Raw genomic sequence first — 24531 nt, forward strand, 5'->3', positions numbered from 1 at the left:
CATCCAAAATGATAGCCGAGATGGGAATTCTAGACTTAAAAAGCTTAAGACAGAAAAGAATGGATGAAATTGTTACTTGAAGTGATAACCTTAGAGGTTCAGCAAGGTAAGGAAGAAAAATGAATACCTTTTGGTTTAAACATTCAGAAATATTTATGAAGAAAACTAAATATATACTGTCAGTCAACAGTAAAAATTGGCAAAATTAAAATGTTTCTTGCTACTACTAAGATAGTAGGATATAGATATGATAAAGGCCAATTTAATATCTCAGATGACCAAGTAAATGTATTACTGTCAAAAAGGGTCATAGATGCCAGTGAGAAAAGAACATGTAGATTCAAGATGGGCAGAGTAGAATACTGGAGGAGTGCTTGCCTACTAGAACTGTAGAGAGTGTGGTAATGGCAGTGAAGTGAAATGGAAACATAGAAGAGATCATAGTGATGGTTGGTACAAATGACAAGAAAAGTAGTGTGAATCATGTAGTTAGTAAGAGATTTGAGATTGATAAGAGGAAAGATAATGAAAGATTAATGGGTTTTCCTCAACACCTGATAATGTGTTGAGGAAAACCCATAGCTAACTTATACAGCAAGCAGAAAACCACAGTAATAAGAGGTGTTAAATTAATGGATTGGCTTTAGGTTGTCAAGAAAGTTATTATTATTATTACAGGTATCTCCATGGAGTCAGTAGACTCATCGCTGGAGACCCAAACTAGCAAAACAATATCTGTCGTATCTCTTCTTGAATTCATTTACAGACGAAGAGCTCACAACTAAGTCAGGCAATGAATTCCACTCATTCACCACCCACCAGGCAAAAAACCTTGTTCTGACACCTTTGTTAACCACACTCTTCTTTAATTTCCAGAGATGACCTCTTGTTCTTCCATCACTCTCACACAGCTGAAACATTTCCCCTGCATTAATCCTATAAAAACCTTTCAGTAATTTGAATATTTCTATCATATCCCCTCTTCTTCGCCTATCAACCAATCTCTGCAATCCACAAGCTCTCAATCTATCAATGTAGGGAGCATTTTTTATATCACTCACCAACTTGGTCACTCTTCTCTGAGCCCTCTCCACAGCCTCCTCATCTCCAAGGAATCCAGGTGACCAGACCTGAGCACAGTAATCCAAATGTGGACGTATCAATGCTTTATAAAGGGGAATAATAACCTCTTTATCTCCGGATGTCAGTGTGTTCCTCAACAACCAAGTAATCCTATGTGCAATCTTGGACACCTTAGCAATGTGTCCTCTGAACTTCATCTCCCTATCTACCAATACCCCTAAGTCCCTAGCCTCATCAATCTCTTGGAGTACCTTTCCATCGATGTAGTACACAGCTGGTAATCTTTTAATCCCAAAATGCATGACTTTACACTTTTCCACATTGAACTGACATCCATTATCTTTTGCCCATTTTACCAACTTATTTAAATCCTCCTGCAAACTTTCAACATCAGCTTGATTTTTTATTGCACTACACAACTTTGCATCATCAGCAAACAACTGAATATCTCCCTTTAAGCCATTTCCTATATCATTTATATACAAATTAAACAATATTGGCCCAAGCACAGAGCCCTGAGGCACACCACTGGTCACCAGCCTCATTCTGGACTCGGCTCCTCCATACACCACCTTATGGTATCTCTCCCTGAGCCATTCTCCTATCCATATCACCAATTTAATATCCATTCCCATCTGCTCCAATTTGCGTAACAGTGTTCTATGGGGTATCCTGTCAAAAGCCTTAGCAAAATCGAGAAGTACCACTGTGTAGCCAGTTCCTTTGTCCAACTCAGATGTTATTCTATTATGAATAGTTAATAGATTGCTAAGGCAGGATCTACCTTTAACAAAACCATGTTGGCCTCTATAGAGTATCATATCCTGATCCACCCATTCTTGAATTTTGTCTTTAACCAACTTTTCCAATACTTTTACCACTACTCCTGAGATGGTGATTGGCCTGTAATTAAATACTGCAGTTTTAGAGCCACTCTTATGCAAAGGAATCACTTTGCCTAACTTCCACTCCCTAGGGATCATACCAGAGTTCAAACTTAAATTAAATATCCAAGTAAGAGGTGTTGACAATTCATTTGCACATTCACGCAACACCCGAGCTGATATTCCATCTAAGCCTACAGCAGTGTTTGCATTTAAATTTTGCAATATATTTAATACCTCTGATTCTTTAGCTTCAATTCTCACATTAGGTATTGCTACAGGTATAGAGATATCCTCACTTGGGTGATAGACTTTTGAAAAGTGATCACTCAGTAACTCGACTATTACATCTGATTTTGTCACCTCAATACCATCAGCACCCACTAAAGTCCTTCCAAAGTCATTTTTCCTCTTACTTGCCACATAGCGGAAGAACTCTTTGGGATTACCCTTGATCACTTTGGCTAAGGTCTTCTCATAATCTGATTTAGCTTTTCTTACTATGCTGGTAACCTTCCTAGCTTGAGCCTTGTACTGCTCATGGGTGTCCTGATCACCTTTCTCCTTGTAAATTCTCCATAACATTTTCTTTTTTTGCAGATCAAGCTTGATACTACTGCTCATCCATCTAATGCCTGCCTTGTTTGACCTCCTGACCATGGGGACACAATCTGATATTGCTTTCCTCAGATACCCGCTGATTTTATCCCAAGCACTGCTAACATCTTTCCCTTGCAATATGTTCTGCCATGGGATGGCTGCAAGCTCATTCCGAAGCTTGTTATAATTGCCCAACCTGCAGTTCCGTATATACCCCTTCTTAACAGAAAAATCCACAGATTTTGCAACCTCCCAAGTCAATACCACATGATCGCTTTCACCAATTGGAGGTAACGAGGACACCTTACTTATGCATATAACCTCTGAACCAATAACCAGGTCCAACACACTCACACCACGTGTCCCTTCAGTTATGTGCTGTTTCAAGTAATTATCTCGTAGAAGATGTATGAACTCCATTTCCTTTTTGCTACGTGATATTTCCTCCTTCCAATTGATATCACCATAATTAAAATCCCCCATAATAATCACTAAGCCTTCACTCATTGCACTAATTTGCTGATGCATGAATTCAACATTTCCCCTTGTACTCCCTGGCCTATAGCAGCATCCAACTGTATATTTGGTTGCATTGGTCACTATTTCGCACCAGACCGCCTCAAATGAACTCTCATTCACATGTCTAACATCTTGATATACTACTTTCTTTGGCTGCAACACATCAGCTATCATCAACAGTACTCCTCCTCCTGTTCTATCTTCTCTATCCTCCCTGAAAATACTGTACCCATCACATTCAATTCCAGTGACCACATCTTCTGCTGATAGCCAAGTTTCACTAATGCCTACAACTTTTGGTGAGATTTCACTGACTAATGCCAAAAATTCTTCTCTCTTATTTCGAATGCTTCTAGCATTGGTATACAAAAATTGCAGATTCCCTCTAGATCCTGTACCGGCTTTAGAACTGATATATAAGTCGCTAACTTCCGTAGTCCTATGCCGATTTTTATCCCCTCTCTTCTGCAATTTATTCTGCATATAAGGATCAATAAATATACAATCAGTGCTAAAGTTTCTCTCTCTTACACTCAACCTTTTTCAATATTAGTTTCCCTGCCCAATAACTTCAACTTGTTCAGAAAACAATAACTTCTTCAATCGCTTGGCCTTCCATGTTAAGATGCAGTCCATCTCTAGCATACAACTGCCTTTTTCCTTCAAACACACTCCAAACATCAACAAATTCCAGACCTTTTTTTTTGCACATTCTTGCAATCATATCATTCATTATCATTGCTCGTCTACTTAACTCGTAATTGTCAAAATGAGACAGCACACACACTATCCTCCCATTGACACTTTTCCTCTTCACAATATCTAATAATGTTCTTAAATCTTTTCCTACCTGATTTATACTACCTCTCAGGTCATTCGTACCCACCATAACTATCATCTTGTCTGCTTCATGCCCTCTCTTTATTGCTAAAGCCACTCTTGCTATTGTCCCATCAGCCAAGCACTCCTCATGCATACCACTCTCCATACCCTTAATCATAGAATCACCATACATCTTACCACTCTTAACTTCATTCAAGTCCACACTCATGGACTCGTTCTCTACGCTATTCAGCATGACTCTCCCAGCTTCATTACTCAACGCTCTATTACTTATCCCTCCACTCTCACTACATCTCGTTTCTTCTAGGCCACTTGTGGTTTTATTTTGTTGACTCCCAATCACTCCCATACTATTTATTACTGCATCATTCACCAAAGACTCACCCATATGTAATCCTGTTCTAGTTACTTCAGCTAAAGTAATCTCTGTAGTCCTAATTTCTCTGTTTAACACATTAAACTCAGCTTTAACTTCCAGTATCTCCTTACCGAGCACTTCCACTTCCTCATGAAGAAAATGAAGGTCATTTTTCATTTTCATAAACTCCCACTGAAGTTCTTCCACTACGGTCCCAATGTCAGCTTCCATTCCTAAATGCTCCCGCCACTTCTCACATACGTCGACATTTTCGTTCTTCTCATTTAGCCAAACGTACCACAGATCCTTCACATTTTTCGGCGCATACATGTAGCAGTTTCCGCAACACATCCATTGCGAAAAATCTAATGTTGAGCCAGCCTTTCATGTAGAAGTCCTGCGTGCCGCTGACGTGCGTTTCTTGTTGGACGCCGTCTTTACACATTGAAATAGTGAAACAAACTGCAGTGAAAACACAATATATACAACACAGTTCCAAACACCACTGCCAGTTAGGAAAGGATGCCTACTTTCTCTTCACTTGTTAAGTATCTATGCTGACGGCATCATGTATGAAGTATTGGATGAGCTTATCACAGGAGTTAGGTAGCAAATTGATCAGTAATCTGAGGTATGCTGATGATTCAGAACAGAGGACTTTAACTTAGTCCTAGCAAGATTATGGTTCTCAAAGAAAATATAGACAGGAAAAGCTCCTGAGAAACATGTTTACCTTCATGGAGAAAGAATTGAAGAAAGCAAGTTTGATTACCTGAGAACCATTATAAATGTGAAAAATTGCTGTTTAGAAGACTAGGAATCTAAAATCTGGAAGGATAAATCTATCTCCACAGAAAGTTGAGGATTCTGGATAGTTTTTTTTTTTTTTTTCAACAGTGACTTATGGATGTGAGACCTGGAACCTAAAGAAATCTGATAGGAAAAGGATAGTTGCTTTTGAGATGTTGTGGTGTTATAGAAGGCTGTTGAGGATATCATATACTGAAAGGCAGTCAAACAGATGGGTGCTAGAAAAGATTGGCAGAACTTTAAAGCTCCTTAAAGATATTGACAGAAGAAAGCTGGAAATATCTTGGACACATTGAAATGATGGAAGGAGAACTTCCTCAAGCCAGCAATGGAAGATAAAGTTCCTGGAAAAAGAGGAAAACCTTCAATGAGATGGATGAATGGTGTGTCTGAGGTGACTGATCTTCGGAGAGTTGATGTTTCCAGAAAGGTATATAACAGCACCACCTGGCAACCACTGGTGTGGAACATTACCAAGGAAAGGAGTGACCATACAGCATCTGATGATGTCCATTGACCTGATGAATGGAGTCTACTCTACATAGGAACCATAAAGAGGAAATTGTTTTTTCTTAGCTCTGCATAGGTTTTAGTCATCTTACACAACTCCTTCCTGTTGAGAAGCAATGATATACCTGTGTGTGCATTCTGTGGTGCCAAAATATCTGTCAGTCATATTTTAATTGACTGCCCTCGTTTTCACTATTTTAGCCATATTCATAATCTGTCTGAGCCCTGTCCACATCCAAGACCTGCTAACTTGGCTATGGCTGAGGAAGATCCTTAAGCTCCTCACATCATCGACAGGAATCAAATCTAGGCTACTCCTTCCCGAGGTATATGGTTGTGAATCACATAGCTACTATGCTAACTGCACGGAGTTATTGCATTGAAATATCAGCATTGAAGTTAACACATATACGATATCATTAGTTGCAAAACAAATCTACCACCTGTTGATGAAGTATCGGTTGCATAATCAGCAGGGTATTTTTAAAGAAATCTATTGGAAGGAAAAAATTAGAAGAAAATGCACTTCCCTTTTTTTGTGATGTCATTAGTATTATTTGTTTTTTAGGCCTCTGTTGCAGGAGGAATCACTCTAGCCCAGCATAAATTTAGTGGTAAACTGGAAGCTTCAAACTATAAATAGGATGACCATACATCCCAGTTTATGCCTATTTTCCCAGCATTCCATTCCGGTTTTATTTTTTTTTTAATGCTAAAACTTCCTTTTAAAGACAGCATGAAGAGTGTTTGCTGATAAAACGAAGCATGCTCAGACACAAATGTATAGGGTAAGCTAGTTCCTAAGGGTGGTGGGAGAAGTATTTGACACTACTGCCATGCTATCCAGTTGTTATCTCTTAAAATATTAAGAAAATATTGAGAAAATACAGTCTTCAGAAAAATATTAGTGATAGACATAGGTTTTAGAGATAGACACACCCAATGAATAAAGTACATGAATATTTACCAAAAACAATTATGCTGCTTATGTTATTTTTTAATGTTTAGCTATTCAATATAATGAAGTTTTTTATTTTGCTTTAATATATGCTGAAATATGTTGTTTTTATTTTCTTCAGAAAGAATTTTATTTTTGAAGATAGTTTTTAATAAAACTATTTTGTAGGTCCACTGTGTCAGCCAATAAAAAATGAATATTTGAAAATATTACATAATTTTAATTTTTAGTCCCCCCCCCTTTCATTCTCAAAACTGTCCTGTTTGGATGATAAATTATTCAGTCACCCTAACTATAAACAAATTTGTATTTTTGATTCAGAGTTAAGATTTCAGCAAAATTAGGTAGGAATGACAGCAACTCGAACCACTAGGTATACCAAATAGACTTGTGACATACACAGGAAGTGGCTAACTTGCACATATCAGACATTAATGCGTGGAAGTGCTGAACTTCAAGAGAAAAAGGATACCATATGGTTCTCTATATGGACCATTATTGCTTTACTTGTAAATTAATGATAATAGTGCTGACTTGATAGTAATATCCAGTTTATTTGTAGATGATACAAAGGATGATGTGATAAACAAATAACAATAAATGCCAGTTCATTGTTGCTAAGCATAAGGTTATGCATTTTGGACTGAGGACATCATATGCAGGGTATTATATGAATGGTAATTTGCTGCAGGTGTTCAGTGAAGCTAGAGATGTGGGAATGATTACTGACAGAGGGTTAAGTTCAGGGAGCCACCTAACTAAGATGGTTGTCATTACATCAGATAACTGCATTGTTGAAGAAGACACTGACTTATAGGAGTAAAGAAATTATTCTAATTCTTCCACTGTACATGGTTTTGATAATACCACATCTTGACTGCTGAGCTCAGATATGATCACCTGAATTCATGAGGAAACAATTCAAAAGATCCAGCAGAGAATAACCGTAATGATATCTGGCTCACAGAATTGGGCATATGAAGACAGAGGAAATGTGGTCTTCAGAGTTTGAATAATAGAAAAGAGGAAATATTATAGAAACATAAGTCGGTATGGTGATCCTACAATATAAACACAAGGAGAGTTAACAACTCAGGTTAGAGCTTGGAGTCACCTAGAAACTGGGTAAAGATGTGATTAGGAAATACATGAGGTCCAGATTCTTCTCATAACATGTGATAAGTATGTAGAATGGGTTAACAGTAAATGTGAATGCATCTTCACTGTTTTCAAAAAATGATGTGATAGGCATTAAGGCATTGTATGACTTTGAAGAAGTGCACCCTCAATAAATCCTTGAGTCCATGAAAGAGCTTGCATAATAATAGTCATAGTAATTTGTTTGAATTTTGCAAGGGCGTTTTAACAGGAACACCCCATCACGCATTCATATTAAAGTTGCAAGAAATTGGTTTAGATATTGGCTAACAGATTGATTGGCGATACGCTACCTCACATGGAGGGCAAAGTATTAAGAAGATTCAAGTTGAGTCCCACAGGTAATGTACTGGAGTCTTTAATATTGCCTTTATATTAATGATTTTATAAATTGAGTGTAAGGCACCTTGTGAAAATGAATGTGGAAGAATGTTGTTAGAAATGACTCTACTGAAAGATTTGAACAGGTTGAAAAATCAGTAAGAATGCTGTGTATTCTTTTTTTGGAGCTATATTAAAGGAAGTAGAGAAGGTGGTATTTTGAATTAATGGTCAAAAAGAGAAGTAAGTTCAGGAAACACATTGCTAAGGTGGTGAAGGCTCCTCCACAGATTGCAGCAGCGATGAGAAAGAGATCATGACCAGCATAGAGAAGGATGTGGTATGGTTCTGTTGAACCACACCATATCCTTCATTGCAAGAGCTATTCACCAGAAGATTTTTTACTAAGGAGATTATTTTTTCAAGAGGTAAAGCACAAGGCAAGAAACTATCCTGAAAGTTGCACAAGGAAGTAAGAAGTAATTTTTTTTTTTTTTTTTCATGGAGAGTAGTGGGTCTCTGGAATGCATTATCTGAGAGAATGGTTAAAGTTCAGAATATAAATGGGTTTAAGTTATGGTTGGTGTAATAGACTGTTTGACTTTACCTACAACAGACCTCCCATGATATTTGTCTTGATTCCATGGAGATACTATAATAATAGTAATAATAATTCTTCTTTTCTCATTATGCACTACTTCTTCATCTACCTCCTTGCTCCCCACTTTCATTTTCCTTTCCTGACTAATATACTTCTAATTATTTATGATTATTTAAAAAAGGGAAAAAATTACAGTAAATAACTGAATGAGTATGTAATTTACATACAATAGGTAAATGCAGAAAAACATTCTCTCTTTGTAGTATGATTTCAAAGGGAATTATATTGAAAATGATTAAAACTGACAATATTAGCTTTATATATTCATTATCAGTTTTACATATGCAATAGGATATTATACCCTGGGCAAAGTCTCGTACTCTTCTGTATTGGCGTCTAAGGAGACTTCTGCTTCAAGATCGCATTAAAATGGAAATATTAGAAGTTAAACCAATTCTAAGTGATGGTGAAATAGAATCAATGCTGCGCCGTTGGTTTGTGGAAGAACATGGTACAGTAAACGTACGTATTATTATTTGATATATCAGAAAATTTTCTTATTTTAATTCATATAATAAAATTTTATAACGGTTGAAAATTATGCTGTCTGTGTAGTCCTGAAAATGCTGTTTGTTTCAGTAATGCTAGGCTACCAGAAGAAAGACTGAATGATATAATCACGTAATCACAAGAAAGATATTTATTTAACCAAATATTTCGGTCTGGAAATAGCAGACCATCGTCGGTGGTATTACAAGAACAGTTTAAACTGTTTTGCTATTTAAAATGGTCTGCTATTTCCAGACCGAAATATTTGGTTAAATAAATATCTTTCTTGTGATTACGTGATTATATCATTCAGTCTTATGTCGCAAGTATCCTTAAAAAACAAGAAGAAAGACTGTTATAAGTTCAATTCTAGTCACTGACTAAAAGAACTTTTTTTCTCCAGCTGGTTCCTGAATTGGTCAGTCTTTGGCATTGGTAATAAGTTTCATCCTGAGATGGATTTTACACCCTGAACTCAAGAAAATGAACCATAGAACTCTCACTATCTCAGAAAATAGTCTATAGGATAGGAACTGAGAGGTAGCATTAAGTAACTGTCATGCTCTCCTTCTTTAATGCCAATGAATCAGTCTAGAGCCAGCTATCAGTGATGGCTAAGGTAGAGACTGACTGGCCATTGATTTTCAAAAAGAAAAGAAAGAAAGAAAGAAAAGTTGGGGTTGAAACAGCCGTGTCTGCTCTCTTTGCAAAATAAAATGCATTTATTTATTTACTTAGTTACTTGTTTAAAATTATTATTATTATTATTATTAAGAGAGACCTCCAGGGAGTCAGGAACTCATCAAAGGAAGCCATATTATTCGCACCAGCTGTGTGTGCAAGTAGCAGGAATGAATTCCCTCTATTTGCACACACACAACATCCAACAGCAATCCATTCCAATCACGCACTACTCTATGAGAGAAAATCTAGCCTTAACTCCCCCCCCCTCCTTGACAAATTCATTCTCAATTTCCATGGATGCCCTCACATCCTTTCCTCATCCTATATAAAATGAAAAATTCCATCTACTGAAATTCTGTACAGCATTTCCAGAAGTTTGTAAGTCCCAATCATATCACCCCTCTTTCTCCTGTTTGCTAGTGTCTGCAGCCTGCAAATTCTCAGTCATCTTCATAATCTGTATTCCACAATCCTGATATCACTTTTGATGCACACTCTCTTTCTCTCTCTCCACTGTATCATAATCACCACAGAAACCAGGAACCAGACCTACACACAATAGTCCAAGTGAGGTCTTATCAAGGCCTTGTAAAGAGGCAAAATGACTTCCTTATCTAATTATGCTGTTTTAGTCTACAAGAAGTATTAATGGAAACTCTTAATTTTATTCTCTTTTTCATCCTAAACCCACACAATTTATATTTATAGCAGAGAAGTTAGTTTGATGAGAATGAGAAGTTAACTGTATAAGATGTTGACCAGCAGCTACTCATGCTTGCACATAATTAGAGGAAAACAAAGGGATGGTAGCAGCCATTTCAGTGGAGCAGTGCCCATGGAAATACCAATAAAAAAACATATAATGCAATAACAGAGCATCTATGAGGAAATGACTGGAAGGAGGGATCACCAACTAATTAAATTACTTTTTGATATCTTGCTTCTTAATGCCCTCAAGCATTCTGAAAAGGTCTTGTGTACACCACCCCAAAAGTGAGAACAGTATTGCAAGATCAGGCAGATTGAGCTTTGTAGAGCATCGGAAAAGTACTGTTTGGAATGAAAAAGAATACCAAGTGTTTTTGGAGGCAAAAGAGACTGAATCTGATGCACTTATGCTTAACTTAGATGTGAAAATTAATCCAAGAAGAGAAAACTGATCAACACTGGCAAGAAAAATATTGGAAAAGTGGAGGAGAGTGAGGCTTGTTTTTCTTTCAAGTGATACGACAAGACTGTTTTGGTGCCATTAAAGTTCATCAAACTATCTTCCCCACTTGAAAATGGCATGGAGATCAGTGTTTAAGGCATTGGTTAAAGAAGATCTTAAATTGCTAATTACCTGAGCATTGCAAGGTTTAGAAAATGAGAAAGAGGAGTGAAGAGTACTGTCATCAGCAAAGCTATGAATATTATTGGATGTCAGAGAGAGATCATTAATATATAGGAGGAAGGCTGTAAGTTATGGATATAACCTCCTATATAATATATAAGAGGAAGGCTGAAGGCTGTAGATGATGAGGTTCAATGTAGTTGGTGGATTGAGGTGAAGACAGAGTTGTAGAGTAGGTGTCCTCTCTCGATGAGTCTTTGGACTTCCTGGAGGTACCATGTAATAATAATAATAATATACCACTTTTTGATATCTGTCCAGCAGCTATTTTCTTATCTACATAATCAGGTTCTATCCAAACCTATCAGTTTTAATTTGCTTAACAGAGTTTCATGTGGTATTCAGTCAAATGCCTTTGCAAAATCCAGAAGTATCATCATGTATCCATTTCCTTTATCCAACTCAGCTATCACTGTATTATGAAAAGTTAGTAAATTAATAATAATATCAATAATAACAATAACATAATAATAACAATATCATAAAGGACTTTGTGGCATGCAGTACTTGCGGCATGTATGCTTCTCGGGAATTACATATGTGGCTTGTTAAAGAGAGTGGAGAGCGTATGTGCGCCAAATGCAGGCAGTTGGAGGAAATAAATACATTAGATATATCGATATCCGACTTTGTTGCTCCAGGAACGGAGAATAGGAAGACAAGTAGTATGATAGGAGCGAATGAGAAAATAATAGTTGATAGTGTGGAAGGTGTGAGTGACTGTGGAAGTTTAGGAGATGGTTTTGTATGGGAGAGTGAATTTAGATTAAGAGTGACTGACCTGCAGAGGGAGATAGATGAGTTGAAAGAGGAGGTGGAATGTCTAGTGAATGAGAGCAGAAGTATGAAAGATAAGATTAGGAGAATGGAAGAGATAAATACAAGGCAAATCAGAGTAGGAGAGAGAGAGAATTTAAGGAGTATGAGTGAGAGGTATGGGGGTGCTAGAAGAGGAGAGAATGGAAACAGTAGAAGAGAGGGAATGAGAGAGAGGTATGGGAATGCTAGCAGACGAGAGGATGGAAACAGTAGGAGAGACGGAATGAGAGAGAGATATGGAAGTGCTAGAAGAGGAGAGAATGGAAACGGTAGGAGAGATGGAATGAGAGAGAGGTATGGGAATGCTAGAAGACGAGCGGATGGAAACAGTAGTAGGAGAGACAGAATGAGAGAGGGATATGGAAGTGTTAGAAGTGGAGAAAATGGAAACAGTAGGAGAGAGGGAATGAGAGAGATGTATGGGAGTGCTAGAAGAGGAGAGAATGGAAACAGTAGAAGAGAGAGGTATGGGAATGAAAGAAGAGGAGAGAATGGAAACAATAGGAGCGAGGGAATGGTAAGAGGTATAATGTATGGCGACTCAATGATCCGTGGTGTTCAAGATAGGATGCGTGAGGAGTGTTTGCCAGGAGGAACACTAGAAAGGGGGGCTATGGCAATTAAGAGAGGTGAAAGGGTGGATGAGATGATTGTGATGGTAGGAACGAATGACTTGAGTGGTAATGTAAGTCGGGCAGCGAGAGATATGAGATTTTTGCTTGAGACTGTATGGAAGAAGACAGAGAGAGGAAAAATAGTGTGCGTGTTGCCTAGGTATGATAATGATGAGCTGAGCAGAAGAGCGGTGATATTGAATGGCATAATAGCGAGAATGTGTGACAAGAGAGGACTGGTATATGTGGATGCTTGGAGTGCGTTTGAGGAAAGAGAGGAGTTGTATGCGAGAGACCGTTTACATTTGAATGAGGAAGGGCGTAGGCATCTGGAGAGATTGCTGTTCTGAACGAGTCAGTGTGTCCCAGGGAGGATGATAGCAGGGGTGGCCTCTTGTGGGAATGGATACTTGGGAGAAGGGAGACAATGTCAGGTAACACTGAGCCCAGTGGAGTCTAGAAGGGATAAGGCTGGGTATAGAAACAATGGCATTTATATGCTGTATACTAATGCCAGGAGTATCCGGAATAAGGGAGAGGAATTGGTGGCGCAGATAGCATCAGCCTGGCCAAAAATTATTGCGATCACTGAGACGTGGTTGACAGAAGAGGATATAACAACAGGAATAGAAGTCGCTGGGTATAGCATTTTTCGTCAGGATAGGAGGGGAAAGCGTGGTGGTGGGGTGCTGCTTATGATAAGTGATGACCTATGTCCTCTAAGAGTGGAGAATTTGGAAGGAAGTGAGACAAATGATTTTGAGAGCGTATGGTGTGAGCTAGAGGTAGGCAAGACAGGATATTTAGTGGGGTGTTGCTACAGACCCAGGAGCACAGAGGATGGGGACCAGGAGATGTTTAGACAGCTAAGTTTGGCAAGTGCAAGAAGAATGATTGTTATGGGAGATTTTAACTTCAGTAGTATAAATTGGAGAGAGGAACATGCATGTAACAATAGGGGAATGGAATTTCTAGAATTCTTGAGGGACAAATGTCTTAGGCAACATGTAACAGAGGGAACAAGAGGTTCAAAAATTTTGGATTTGGTTATAGCATCAGAAGAGTTGATAATAACTGAGTTGACGTCTCTCCCACCAGTTGGAGAGAGTGACCATATGGTGTTGATATGGAAAATGAATAGACATGCAGGAGTATCAAAGAGACGGGAACTTATGGTCACTCTCTCCAACTGGTGATTATAATAGTCTTAGACGTCAACTTCGGGAAGTTTCATGGAGGGAGGAATTGGACGGCCGGGATATCACCAGTGCGTGGGAAATTGTGAAAGAATATTTGTTATCAGCAATGGTAAGTTGTATACCACGAGTGAAGAAGAAGAGGGCGCAATTTGGAGTAAAGTGGATGACAAACAACATTAAACAGGAACTGCATGCGAAAAAGAGGCTATGGAAGAGATATAAGGAGACAGGTGAAGAGAGGATGGGTGAAGAATATAAGACACAGGCCAGAAGAGTGACTCGTGTGGTAAGGAAAGCGAAACTGGAATATGAGAGGAGATTGGCCCTAAGATCCAAAGAAAATCCTAGGGAATTTTTTAGCTATGTGGCCAGTAGGAGGAGAAATGACTGTGGAAGAATGATATTGTGGGATAAAAATGGGAATAGAGTGACTGATGCAGAGGACATAGTGGAATTGTTCAATGAACACTTTATTGGAGTATTTCATCCTAGAGGAGTCAGTTTTAATGCTAGAGGGATAGGACTGGTACGAGGTCTGGAGGTACAGGAGGAGAGTGTGTTTCAGATACTGAGTACTCTGGATGTCAGTAAAGCTGTGGGACTGGATGGTATTTCGCCACGAGTTTTGAGAGAATGTGCTAGCGAATTCACAATACCTTTAACGTGGCTTTACAATGAAAGTCTGGCTTTGGAAAAGGTGCCCAGGGAATGGAAGGAAGGTAAGATAGTGCCATTGCATAAGGGTGGTAACAGACTGGAAGTGTCTAATTATAGGCCAGTCTGTGTGTCATCAGTAGTTGTTAAGATCTTGGAGAAAGTAGTGAGGGACCGTGTACAGCATTGGGCAGATGAGGGTAATGTTATCTGTGAGAATCAACATGGATTTGTGAAAGGACGCTCTTGTTTTAGCAATATGCTAGCCTTTTATAATAAAGTTACAAGAGCATTAGATGAGGGAAAGGCATATACTGCAATTTTCTTAGACTTGGCGAAGGCATTTGACAGGGTGCCACATGATAAGCTGATATTTAAGTTGCAGCACATGGGTCTGGATGTCAGATTGGTCAACTGGATTCAGGATTGGCTGTCTGATAGGTATCAGAGAGTTGTGTATGGTGGAGCAGTTTCCAGGAGGCAGAGGATTACAAGTGGGGTCCCACAGGGCTCAGTACTAGGACCTATATTGTTTAACCTTTATATCAATGACATAGCCAGTGGATTGCAGGGGGATATTCAATTGTTTGCGGATGATGCGAAGCTGGGAAGGATTATTAGTAATAGCGCAGATGTGGTAGCCCTGCAAGAGGATTTAAATAAGCTAGATAGATGGGCAAATGAATGGGGGTGTCAGTTTAATGCAGCAAAATGTAAGGTCTTGAGGTTTGGGAAACATCGATGGGATGCTGCATACTCTATGGGAGGAGTTATACTGGAGGAAGTAGGGGAGACAAGAGATCTGGGGTTGATGATTGATAGAAACCTGAAGTTTAGGGGACATATTGCAAAGGTGGTGAAGGTAACACAGAGGATTTCTGCTATTATGAGAAGGACACTGACCTGCAGAGATAAGAGGGTTATCATTCCGTTGTATAAGTCTCTGATCAGACCACACTTGGACTATTGTTCTCAGATTTGGTCCCCAGGATTTGAAGGGGATAAATTAACTGTGGAAAGGATACAAAGACGGATGACAAAGATGGTTTCAGGACTGTACAATGATAGTTATGAGGATCGGCTGAGAGAATGTGGACTGCAGAGTTTGGCGGATAGAAGAAGGAGAGGTGATATGATTGAGACTTTTAAACTGTTGAGAGGTGGTTACAGGGTTGACACTGGGGAGTTCTTTCGCTTGGTTGATCAGCGGGAAGGAGTGATGACAAGAGGCCATCCCTGGAAGTTACGAAAGGAAACTGTGAGCAAGAGGGTGAGGAGTGGTTTCTTTGTGTGGAGGGTGGTTGAGCCGTGGAATGCATTGCCTGATGGAGTGGTGGGAGCGGGAACGGTCAGCGACTTTAAGGAGTGGTATGATAGACTTTGTGTTTCTCAGGGGGGGGACCTCCCCTCGATGAGTCTTGACCGACTTTATGTCTTAGGAAGGACCTCCCTCGATGAGTCTTTTGACTCCTTGGAGGCCTGAATAATAATAATAATAATAATAAGGCATGACTGTCCCTTCACAAAGCCATGTTGCCCTTCATAGTATCACATTCTCATCCACCCATTCTTTAATTCTCTTTTTGACCAATTTTTCCAGTATTTTTTACAAAAAAACACTCCACGTCTATAATTTGATACTGCAATCTTAGAGCCTGTGTTATGCAAAGGAATTATTTTGCCATATTTTACCAGAGCTGAGACTTAAATAAAGAACCTAGTCAGAGACATTGCCAGTTACCTTGCATATTCCTGCAAAACATAATCTAATATCCCAATAAACCCATAGCTCTATTTACATTGAAATTCCGAAATATCCTAACCTCCAATTTATCCACCTCTGTTATATATGTCACAGGCTTAACCTCACTTGTATGATATAGTATTGCAAAGTGGTCACTGAGTAACTCAGCTATTTTATCTGCTGTCATCTCTTCACCATCAGCCCTCATTAAGGTTATTCTTCCATAGTCATTCTTCCTTTTACTTGCCATGTAACGAGAGAACTCTTTGGGATTCCTTTGGCCTACTCCAGTTTATCCACCTCTCTTCCCACATAAGTCTCTGTCATATATGTCATAGGATTAACCTCACTTGTATGATATACTATTGCAAAGTGGTCACTGAGTAACTCAACTATTTCATCTGCTGTTATCTTGTCACCATCAGCACTCATTAAGATTAACTGGTAATTAGTTTACGGAATTAAGACAGAATTAAGACTCATTAAGATTATTCTTCCATAGTCATTCTTCCTTTTACTTACCATGTAACAAAAGAACTCTGGGATTTTCTTGGCCTACTCGGCTAGTTTCCTCTCGTAATCTGATTTTGCCTTCCTTACCATACTGGTAAGGAAGGCAAAATGGAATGGAATTGTGGGAGAAGAAGAGGATGGGAGTGTAGTAGGAAGATACGGACTAGGTAATAGAAATGAGAGAGGGGAAAGGTTAGTGGAATTCTGTAAAGAAAATAAGCTAATAATTACAAATACTTGGTTTAAAAAAATCTAAGAGGACTATACACATGGAAAAAACCCTGAGATACAGAAAGGTATCAAAATGATTACATTATAGTAAAGCAAAGATACAAGAATAGTGTAAAAAATGCATGCACGTATCCTGAGCTGATATTTACTCTGACCACAACCTACTATTCATAGAAATAAATGTGAAACTAAAGAAGATAAAAGAAGCTATGAAAAGGAAAAAATGGAACTTAGGGAAATTAAAAAATATCAAGGAATTTGGAAATAGATTGGAGAAAGAATTAGAGGAAACAAGTTTTGTCAAGACTAAAGATCCAGAAAAGAAATGGGAACAAGTTAAAGAGAAAATAAAGAAGATTGCAGAAGAAGAAATTGGATATGTAAGAGCTAAAAGAATAAAAAAAAAACGTGGATAACTAATGAGATGATTTCTCTAATGGAAGAAAGAAGAAAATGGAAAAATAAAGACACCCCAGAAGGGAAAATACAATATAGAACCCTTAATGACAAATTGAGAAGGGAAGCAGAAAGAAGTAGAGAAGATTGGCTTAAAAAAACAATGTGAAGAAATGGACAATTATGAGAGAGTGGAAAAGTATGATCTTTTGTACGAAAAAGCAAGAAGCATGAATCACAAGAGAAATGGAATTTGAGCTAGAGGTATAGAAAATAAGAATGGGAAAATCATAACTGAAGAAGATAAATCTTAATGAGATGGAAAGAATACATTGAAGATCTATATGACAAGGAAAATAGACCAAATGAGTTACCATTAGAAGATATAAAGAAGGTAAATGAAGATGATCTAGGCCCAGAGATTTTGAAGAAAGAAGTAGAAATGGCCATTAAAGAACTAAAATGTGGAAAGGCAGAAGGAATAGATGAAATACCTGCAGAATTCCTGAAACAACCTCAGAAGAAAGGAACTGAAGAACTAACCAAAATAATAAATTTAATTTATAACAAAGGAGAATTACCAAAAGATTTTATGACCTTAATATTTATATCTATACCAAAGAAAAGTAATGCAGTGAACTGCAAGGATTTTAGAACAATAAGCTTCATTTCCCATACATCAAAAATACTTGTGAGAATCCTAACATGGAGAATTGCATCAAAGGTGGAAGAATTTCTTGGAGAAGATCAGTTTGGTTTCAGGATGGGTAGGGGAACAAGAGATGCGATTGGACTCTTAAGAATAATAAATGAAAGAAGTCTGGAAGTGATTAAAGAAGTTAATATATGTTATATAGATTATGAAAAAACTTTTGACTTTGTAAAATGGGATAAGATGGTGGAAGTAATGGAAAAGATTGGTATAGATTGGAAAGACAGAAGGCTATTTATTTCACTATACATGGAACAAACTGCCATGATGAGAGACATATATAGTACAACAGAACCAGGTATCATTGGACGAGGAGTAAGACAAGGCTGTTCTCTGTCACTAATTTTGTTTAACATGTATTCCGAAGCACTGGAGAATGCAGAAGAAGGAATAAAGATTGGAGGTAGACAGATATTTGCAATACAATATGCATATGACAAGGCATTATTATCAAATACTGAAACAGGACTACAACATCTGTTGAAAAGATTACTGGAATCCTGTATCGATTATGAAAATTAACATAAGAAAAACAAAGGCAATGAATATAGCAAGGAAAGAGGCAAATATGGATATCAGAATAAATGGGGAAAAATTTAATCAAGTAAAGACATTTAAATATCTAGGAAGTGTGATTAGCAGTGATGGAAGATGTAAAAGTGACATAAAAGAATAGCGATAGGAAGAGATGCCTTTAATAGAAAATGGAATTTATTCTGAAGTAAAATGGACAGAAACCTAAAGAAAAGACTAATAAAATGTTATGTGTGGAGTGTTGCCCTCTATGCAGCTGAAACTTGGACATTGAAGAAAGAAGAAATTAAGATTTTGAGATGTGGATTTGGAGAAGGATGGAAAAAATCAAATGGACAGATAAAATAACTAATGAAGAGGTCCAAAAAGAGTAAAAGAAGAAAGAGAAACTGGATCAGACATATTCTGAGAGGAAATGGAATCATCGGAGATGGCATCGAAGGAAAAATAGACGGAAAAAGACCTAGAGAGAGTAAGGAAAACAATGCTAGATGACATGCTGAATGAAGACAGGTACACAACTTTGAAAGAGAAGGCTCTTTCATTTTTTCAAAAAAAATTTTTTTTTGAAAAAATGAAAAAGTAAACAAGAAGAACAAGAGGCTCGCAAATTTGATAAAAAATTAACAAAGGGCTCGCGCGAGCCCCTTACAGCTCACCACTGCCTATAACTCTTGGCACTGCTGCACAACCAATGCCAAAAACTCTGCCCTCTTGTTCCTGATAATATATGGCTTGTGTTTTTCTTTACATCTCTAATATTAGTCATTCCATCCGGATAGCATGGCTATTTTTTGTACTAGCTACCATCTTATTCCTTTAAAGTTTTTTTTTTTCAGATGTCAGAAATATTTATGAAGAAAGCAGATGTATGTACTCCAGAAATGCTGAAAAATTCATTTTCTTACATAATCATTTATCATGAATTCATTTTTATTATTAAATCCATTATTATTCTCTATATGTCACAATTTAAAATAAGTTCTGTTAATATATATTTTTGTTATTTCAAGAAACAAAGGCAATATTTTGTTCTGATTTTTATGCTGTAGTGTTTTTAAATATAAGGTTCTCTATGAAATTAAATTATAGTTTTATATATCAAAATGAAGAATATTATGGATCCATCTGTATTTTATAGTGAAATTTAAAAACAAAGTGAAGTTTCAAAAATTTACTAGCTAGCTTATGAGAACAAGACAGGAATTGGAGTTGCCTTAGCTGCAGTAATTAAACAGCACAAACTCTACCCACAGCCTGTGTGTGTTATGTTCCATCGAGTCGTTTTTGACTCCTGGTGATCCTATGAACATACATTCTCCATTCAGATCTGTCCCTGACTGTGTCTTTCAGAATTTCCAAGCACACTCCACTTGCTTCTTTAACTCCATCCACCCATCTAATTCTTGGTCTTCTCTTCTCCTGCTTCCATCAACTTTAGCAAGCATGACAATTTTTGCTTGCTGATCATAGCTTCGAGGGAGCAATCTGGCTTTATTCTATCAATCACTGATTTATTGGTTTGCTTTGCAGTCCATGGTATTCTTAGTAAGCGTCTCCAAATCCATAATTCAAATGCATCATCTTCCTTCTTTTTTTCAGGATCCAACTTTCACATCCATACAGCACCACAGGGAATACCATTGCTTTCACGATTCTGATTTTTGTTGCGAGGCTAATATCTTTATCTTTAAAGATCTTGCTTAAATTTGTCATTGCTTTTTTTCTGAGTAATAATCTTCTTCTAACTTCTTCGGTACAATAACCATCTTTATCAATTCGGGATCCTAGGAACACAAAATTGTTAACTGCTTCCATTTTCTCCCCATCTACTTCAAAATCATTAAGTTCACATGTGGCCATAACTTTTGTCTTTTTGAGGTTAAGTTTAAGACCATATTTAGCACTTTCTTCTTTAACTTTAATAATAAGTTCCTTCAAATCTTCTTTGCATTCTGCTAGCAAGGTGATATCATCTGCATATCTCAACTTATTAATATTTTTTCCACCAATTTTAATTCCAACTGAAGACTCCTCCAGCCCTGCCATTCTTAAAATGTATTCGCTGTACAAGTTAGACAGGTATGGAGATAAAATACATCCTTGTCGCACCCCTTTACCTATTGTGAAATACCCAGTTTCTCCAAGATCTGTTCGGACAGTAGCTTCATAATAAAGATTCCTCAGAAGGATAATGAAATGCTCTGGTACTTCCATTGTTCTTAACACATTCCACAGTTTCACATGATCTACTGAGTCAGAAGCCTTGCTAGAGTCAAGGAAACAAAGGTAGACATTATTATTATTATTAAACAAGACCTCATGGAGTCAAAGACTCATCTAGGAGGTCCTTTTATCTCACACACATCTCATCATACCGGGTCTTAAACACATTCAAACTCCTTGCAGACACCACACTCTCAGGCAAGGCATTCCAATCATTCACAACTCTGCACGAAAAAAACCTGCCTCTCACTCCCCTACTCACACCCTCTTTATACAGTTTCCAGGGATGACCTCTGGTTCTCCCCTGATCTCCCACTATTCGCTGTAGAACTTCTCCACCATTGATCCTATAGCAACCCCTTACCAACTTGTAGGTCTCTATCATATCTCCCCTCTTCCTTCTCTCCACTAGTCTCTGCAAATTACATCTTTTCAATCTTACCTCATACTCGACATTCCAGAGGTCAGAAACTACCTTAGTCAGTCGCCTTTGGACCCTTTCCAACATCTCATCATCCTTCTGAAAACCAGGTGACCAAATCTGGGCACAATAGTCCATGTGTGGCCTAATCAAAGCCTTATACAGTGGAACAAGAATCTCCCTACTTCTACACGTCAGTGTCCTCCTCATCATTCCCAGAAGTCTTTGTGTTGTCTTCACAATTTTGGCGATGTGACCCCTAAATTTTAGATCCTTATCCACTATCACTCCCAGATCTCTTATTTCCTCTACTTCCAACAATATATTCTTACCAAGCATAAATTCTGCATCCCATCTTTGTTTTCCAAATTTTAAAACCTTACATTTTGCAACATTGAACTCACACCCCCATTTGCTTGCCCAATCACTCAATTTATTCAAGTCTTCTTGCAAGGCCACAACATCTTCACTACTCTTTATGGTTCTTCCCAACTTTGCATCATCTGCAAACAACTGAATATCTCCATCCAAATCTTCGCCAATATCATTAATATACAAGTTAAATAGTAATGGCCCTAAAACAGATCCCTGAGGCACTCCACTAGTGACTTTCCTTTTCCTGGATATTGCACCACCATACACAACTTGTTGATACCTATCAGATAGCCAGTCTCCAATCCAATGCACTAATCTAATATCCAACCCCATCTGCTCTAGTTTGACTGTCAACTTATCATGAGGCACTCTATCAAAAGCTTTTGCGAAATCCAAGTATATTACTGTGTATCCTTCTCCTCTGTCCAAGGAAGCAGTCACTTTATTGTAATAAGTAAGTAGATTACTAAAACAAGACCTCCCTTTAGCAAATCCATGCTGTCCATCAAAGATTATACCATTGTTGTCAACCCAACTCTGGATTCTAGCTCTCACAAGCTTCTCCAACAACTTAACCACAACACCCGACACACAGATAGGCCTATAGTTTGATGCTTGAGTTCGATCACCTCCTTTATGAAGTGGCACAATCTTGCCCTCCCTCCACTCTTTAGGGACTTGACCAAGTGCAAGACTCGTATTAAAAAAATATGTCAAGGCAGGTGTCAACTCTCTGGCACATTCCTTCAGAATACGCAGTGATATATTATCAAGTCCCACAGCCTTATTTACATCTAGTTTACTCAACTCCCCAAACACCTCTTGCTCACTTACAGTCAGTCTCTCCTCCCCATCATCAACTGCTCTTAATCTCTCCATGAAGTCACATTCACAAGATTGAAAGATCTTTATGAACTGCTCATTAAGTATCTCCACCACACATTCTGCAATAGCTGTCTTTATACCATTTCCTCCAATCAATGTCATCCTTCCATAATCATTCTTTCTTTTGCTGGCTACATATCGAAAGAACTCCCTAGGATTCTTTTTAGCTTCATTAGCTAACTGCTGTTCATACCTCTCTTTAGCTACTCTCACCAACCAAGTCACTCTCCTTGCCTGGTCTTTGTAGAACTCATGAAATTGGTTACTTCCACTTCTCTTATGCTGCCTCCACAATGCCCTTTTTCTCTGTATTGCATGCTTAATCTCTTTATTCATCCATCTCACACCTAACTTATTTAACCTTCTCACCCGTGGTATACATTTAGACATTGCATCCACTAAATATTTTTTGAAAATCCCCCAAGCTGCATTGATCTCTTTTCCAGCTAACTCCTCATTCCATGCTACACCTGCAAGCTGTCTCCTGAGCTCTTCATAATCACCCCCCTTGTAGTTCCACATATACCCTTTTTTCACAGGGGTCCTTGCACTGCTGGCAACCACCCAAGTAATCACCTCATGGTCACTTTCACCAATTGGTGGATGATTTGATACCTCATTGATAATTACATCCTCCGATGAGATGACCAAATCCAAGACCCTTAATCCTCTTGTGCCCTCTGTTACATACTGTCTGAGGTAGTTATCCCTCAAAAACTCAAGAAACTCATTTTCTTTACTTCCAGTTGCTATCTCTTCATTCCAGTCTATATTGCCATAATTAAAATCACCCATAATGATCACCCTTTTCTTATTTGCTTGGCTTATTTGACTATACATTTCACTATCACCACCATCCACATTACCAGGTCTATAACAACATCCCACCAAGTATTTGATTCTATTCACCTCTATCTCACACCATACTGCCTCAAAACCACTGGCCCCATTTCCCCCTTGCATCTCTACCTTGTATGGACATAACTCTTTCTCTATCATCAATAGCACTCCCCCTCCCTTTTTACCCCTTCTATCCTCACGAAACACATCATACCTTTCCATCTCTATTCCTGTCAGGATGTCATCCTCATCTAACCATGTCTCACTTATTCCGACAATCTCTGGGTGCACAGACGCAATTAGTGCAACCATTTCATCCGCCTTGTTTCTTATACTTCTAGCATTGGTATACAAACACAACAACTCATTTCTGGATCTACAGCTAGTTCCACTGATACCACTCACTCGATGTGATCTCTCCATGCTGGACTGGGGCCATTTCCCTTTCTGCTTCTTCATTTTAGAACCCTTTGCAATTCCATCTGTTTCCTTTTGATCCCTGATCATCCCATTACTTTCCTGCCTACACATTCTCTCACCTCCTCTTGGAGCATCCACCTTTCTCACGCTGTGTATCCCTGTCCACCCTGAGCCTCCCCGTTTCCCTGCTCCTCTTGCACACCCATTCTCTCATTATCTATACTCATACCACTCACTTCCACATTCATTTCCACTCCTTCAATCTCTCCTGTCTTACTCTCCTGCTCTTCCACATCACTCCCCTCTTGATCTGATTCATTCTCTCTATTCACTTCTCTACCTTCCAGCAGCAGTCTCTCCAAGCGACTCACACCATAACCACTCAAATGCAGTCCATCGCTCCCATACAGCTCACTTCGTCCCTCAAACTCATTCCACACATTAACAAACTGTACTCCCATCTCCTCACACATTTCAGCCAGAATATCATTCATAATCCTTGCTCTCCGCCTCATTTCACCACAATCATACCTAGGCAACACACTGACCACCCTTCCTGTCACACTATTCTTTTGATATTCCTTTGCCCTTTCTATTATCCATCTCACATTGGCGATTTGATCTCTTGTTCCTCTGCCTTTTCAAAATCCTGCTTGTTCATCTGGCATTTCACTCTT

At 38.3% G+C, this 24531-nt stretch overlaps 1 protein-coding gene across 1 annotated transcript in view; it reads left to right on the forward strand.

Annotated features, from left to right (window-relative positions):
* Positions 1-24531, forward strand: part of ACC (acetyl-CoA carboxylase) — a 1393224-nt gene that overhangs the window by 1296687 nt on the left and 72006 nt on the right. Inside the window, exon 51 of the mRNA XM_090408519.1 lies at positions 8997-9167. Within this exon, the coding sequence (XP_090264645.1) occupies positions 8997-9167 (171 nt within the window). The remainder of the gene's footprint in view (positions 1-8996; positions 9168-24531) is intronic.

This window comes from Typopeltis vanoorti, chromosome 18, assembly GCF_054136105.1.
Source record: "Typopeltis vanoorti isolate ZY-2024b chromosome 18, IOZ_Tvanoo_1.0, whole genome shotgun sequence".
NCBI classification, from domain to species: Eukaryota; Metazoa; Arthropoda; class Arachnida; order Uropygi; family Thelyphonidae; genus Typopeltis; species Typopeltis vanoorti.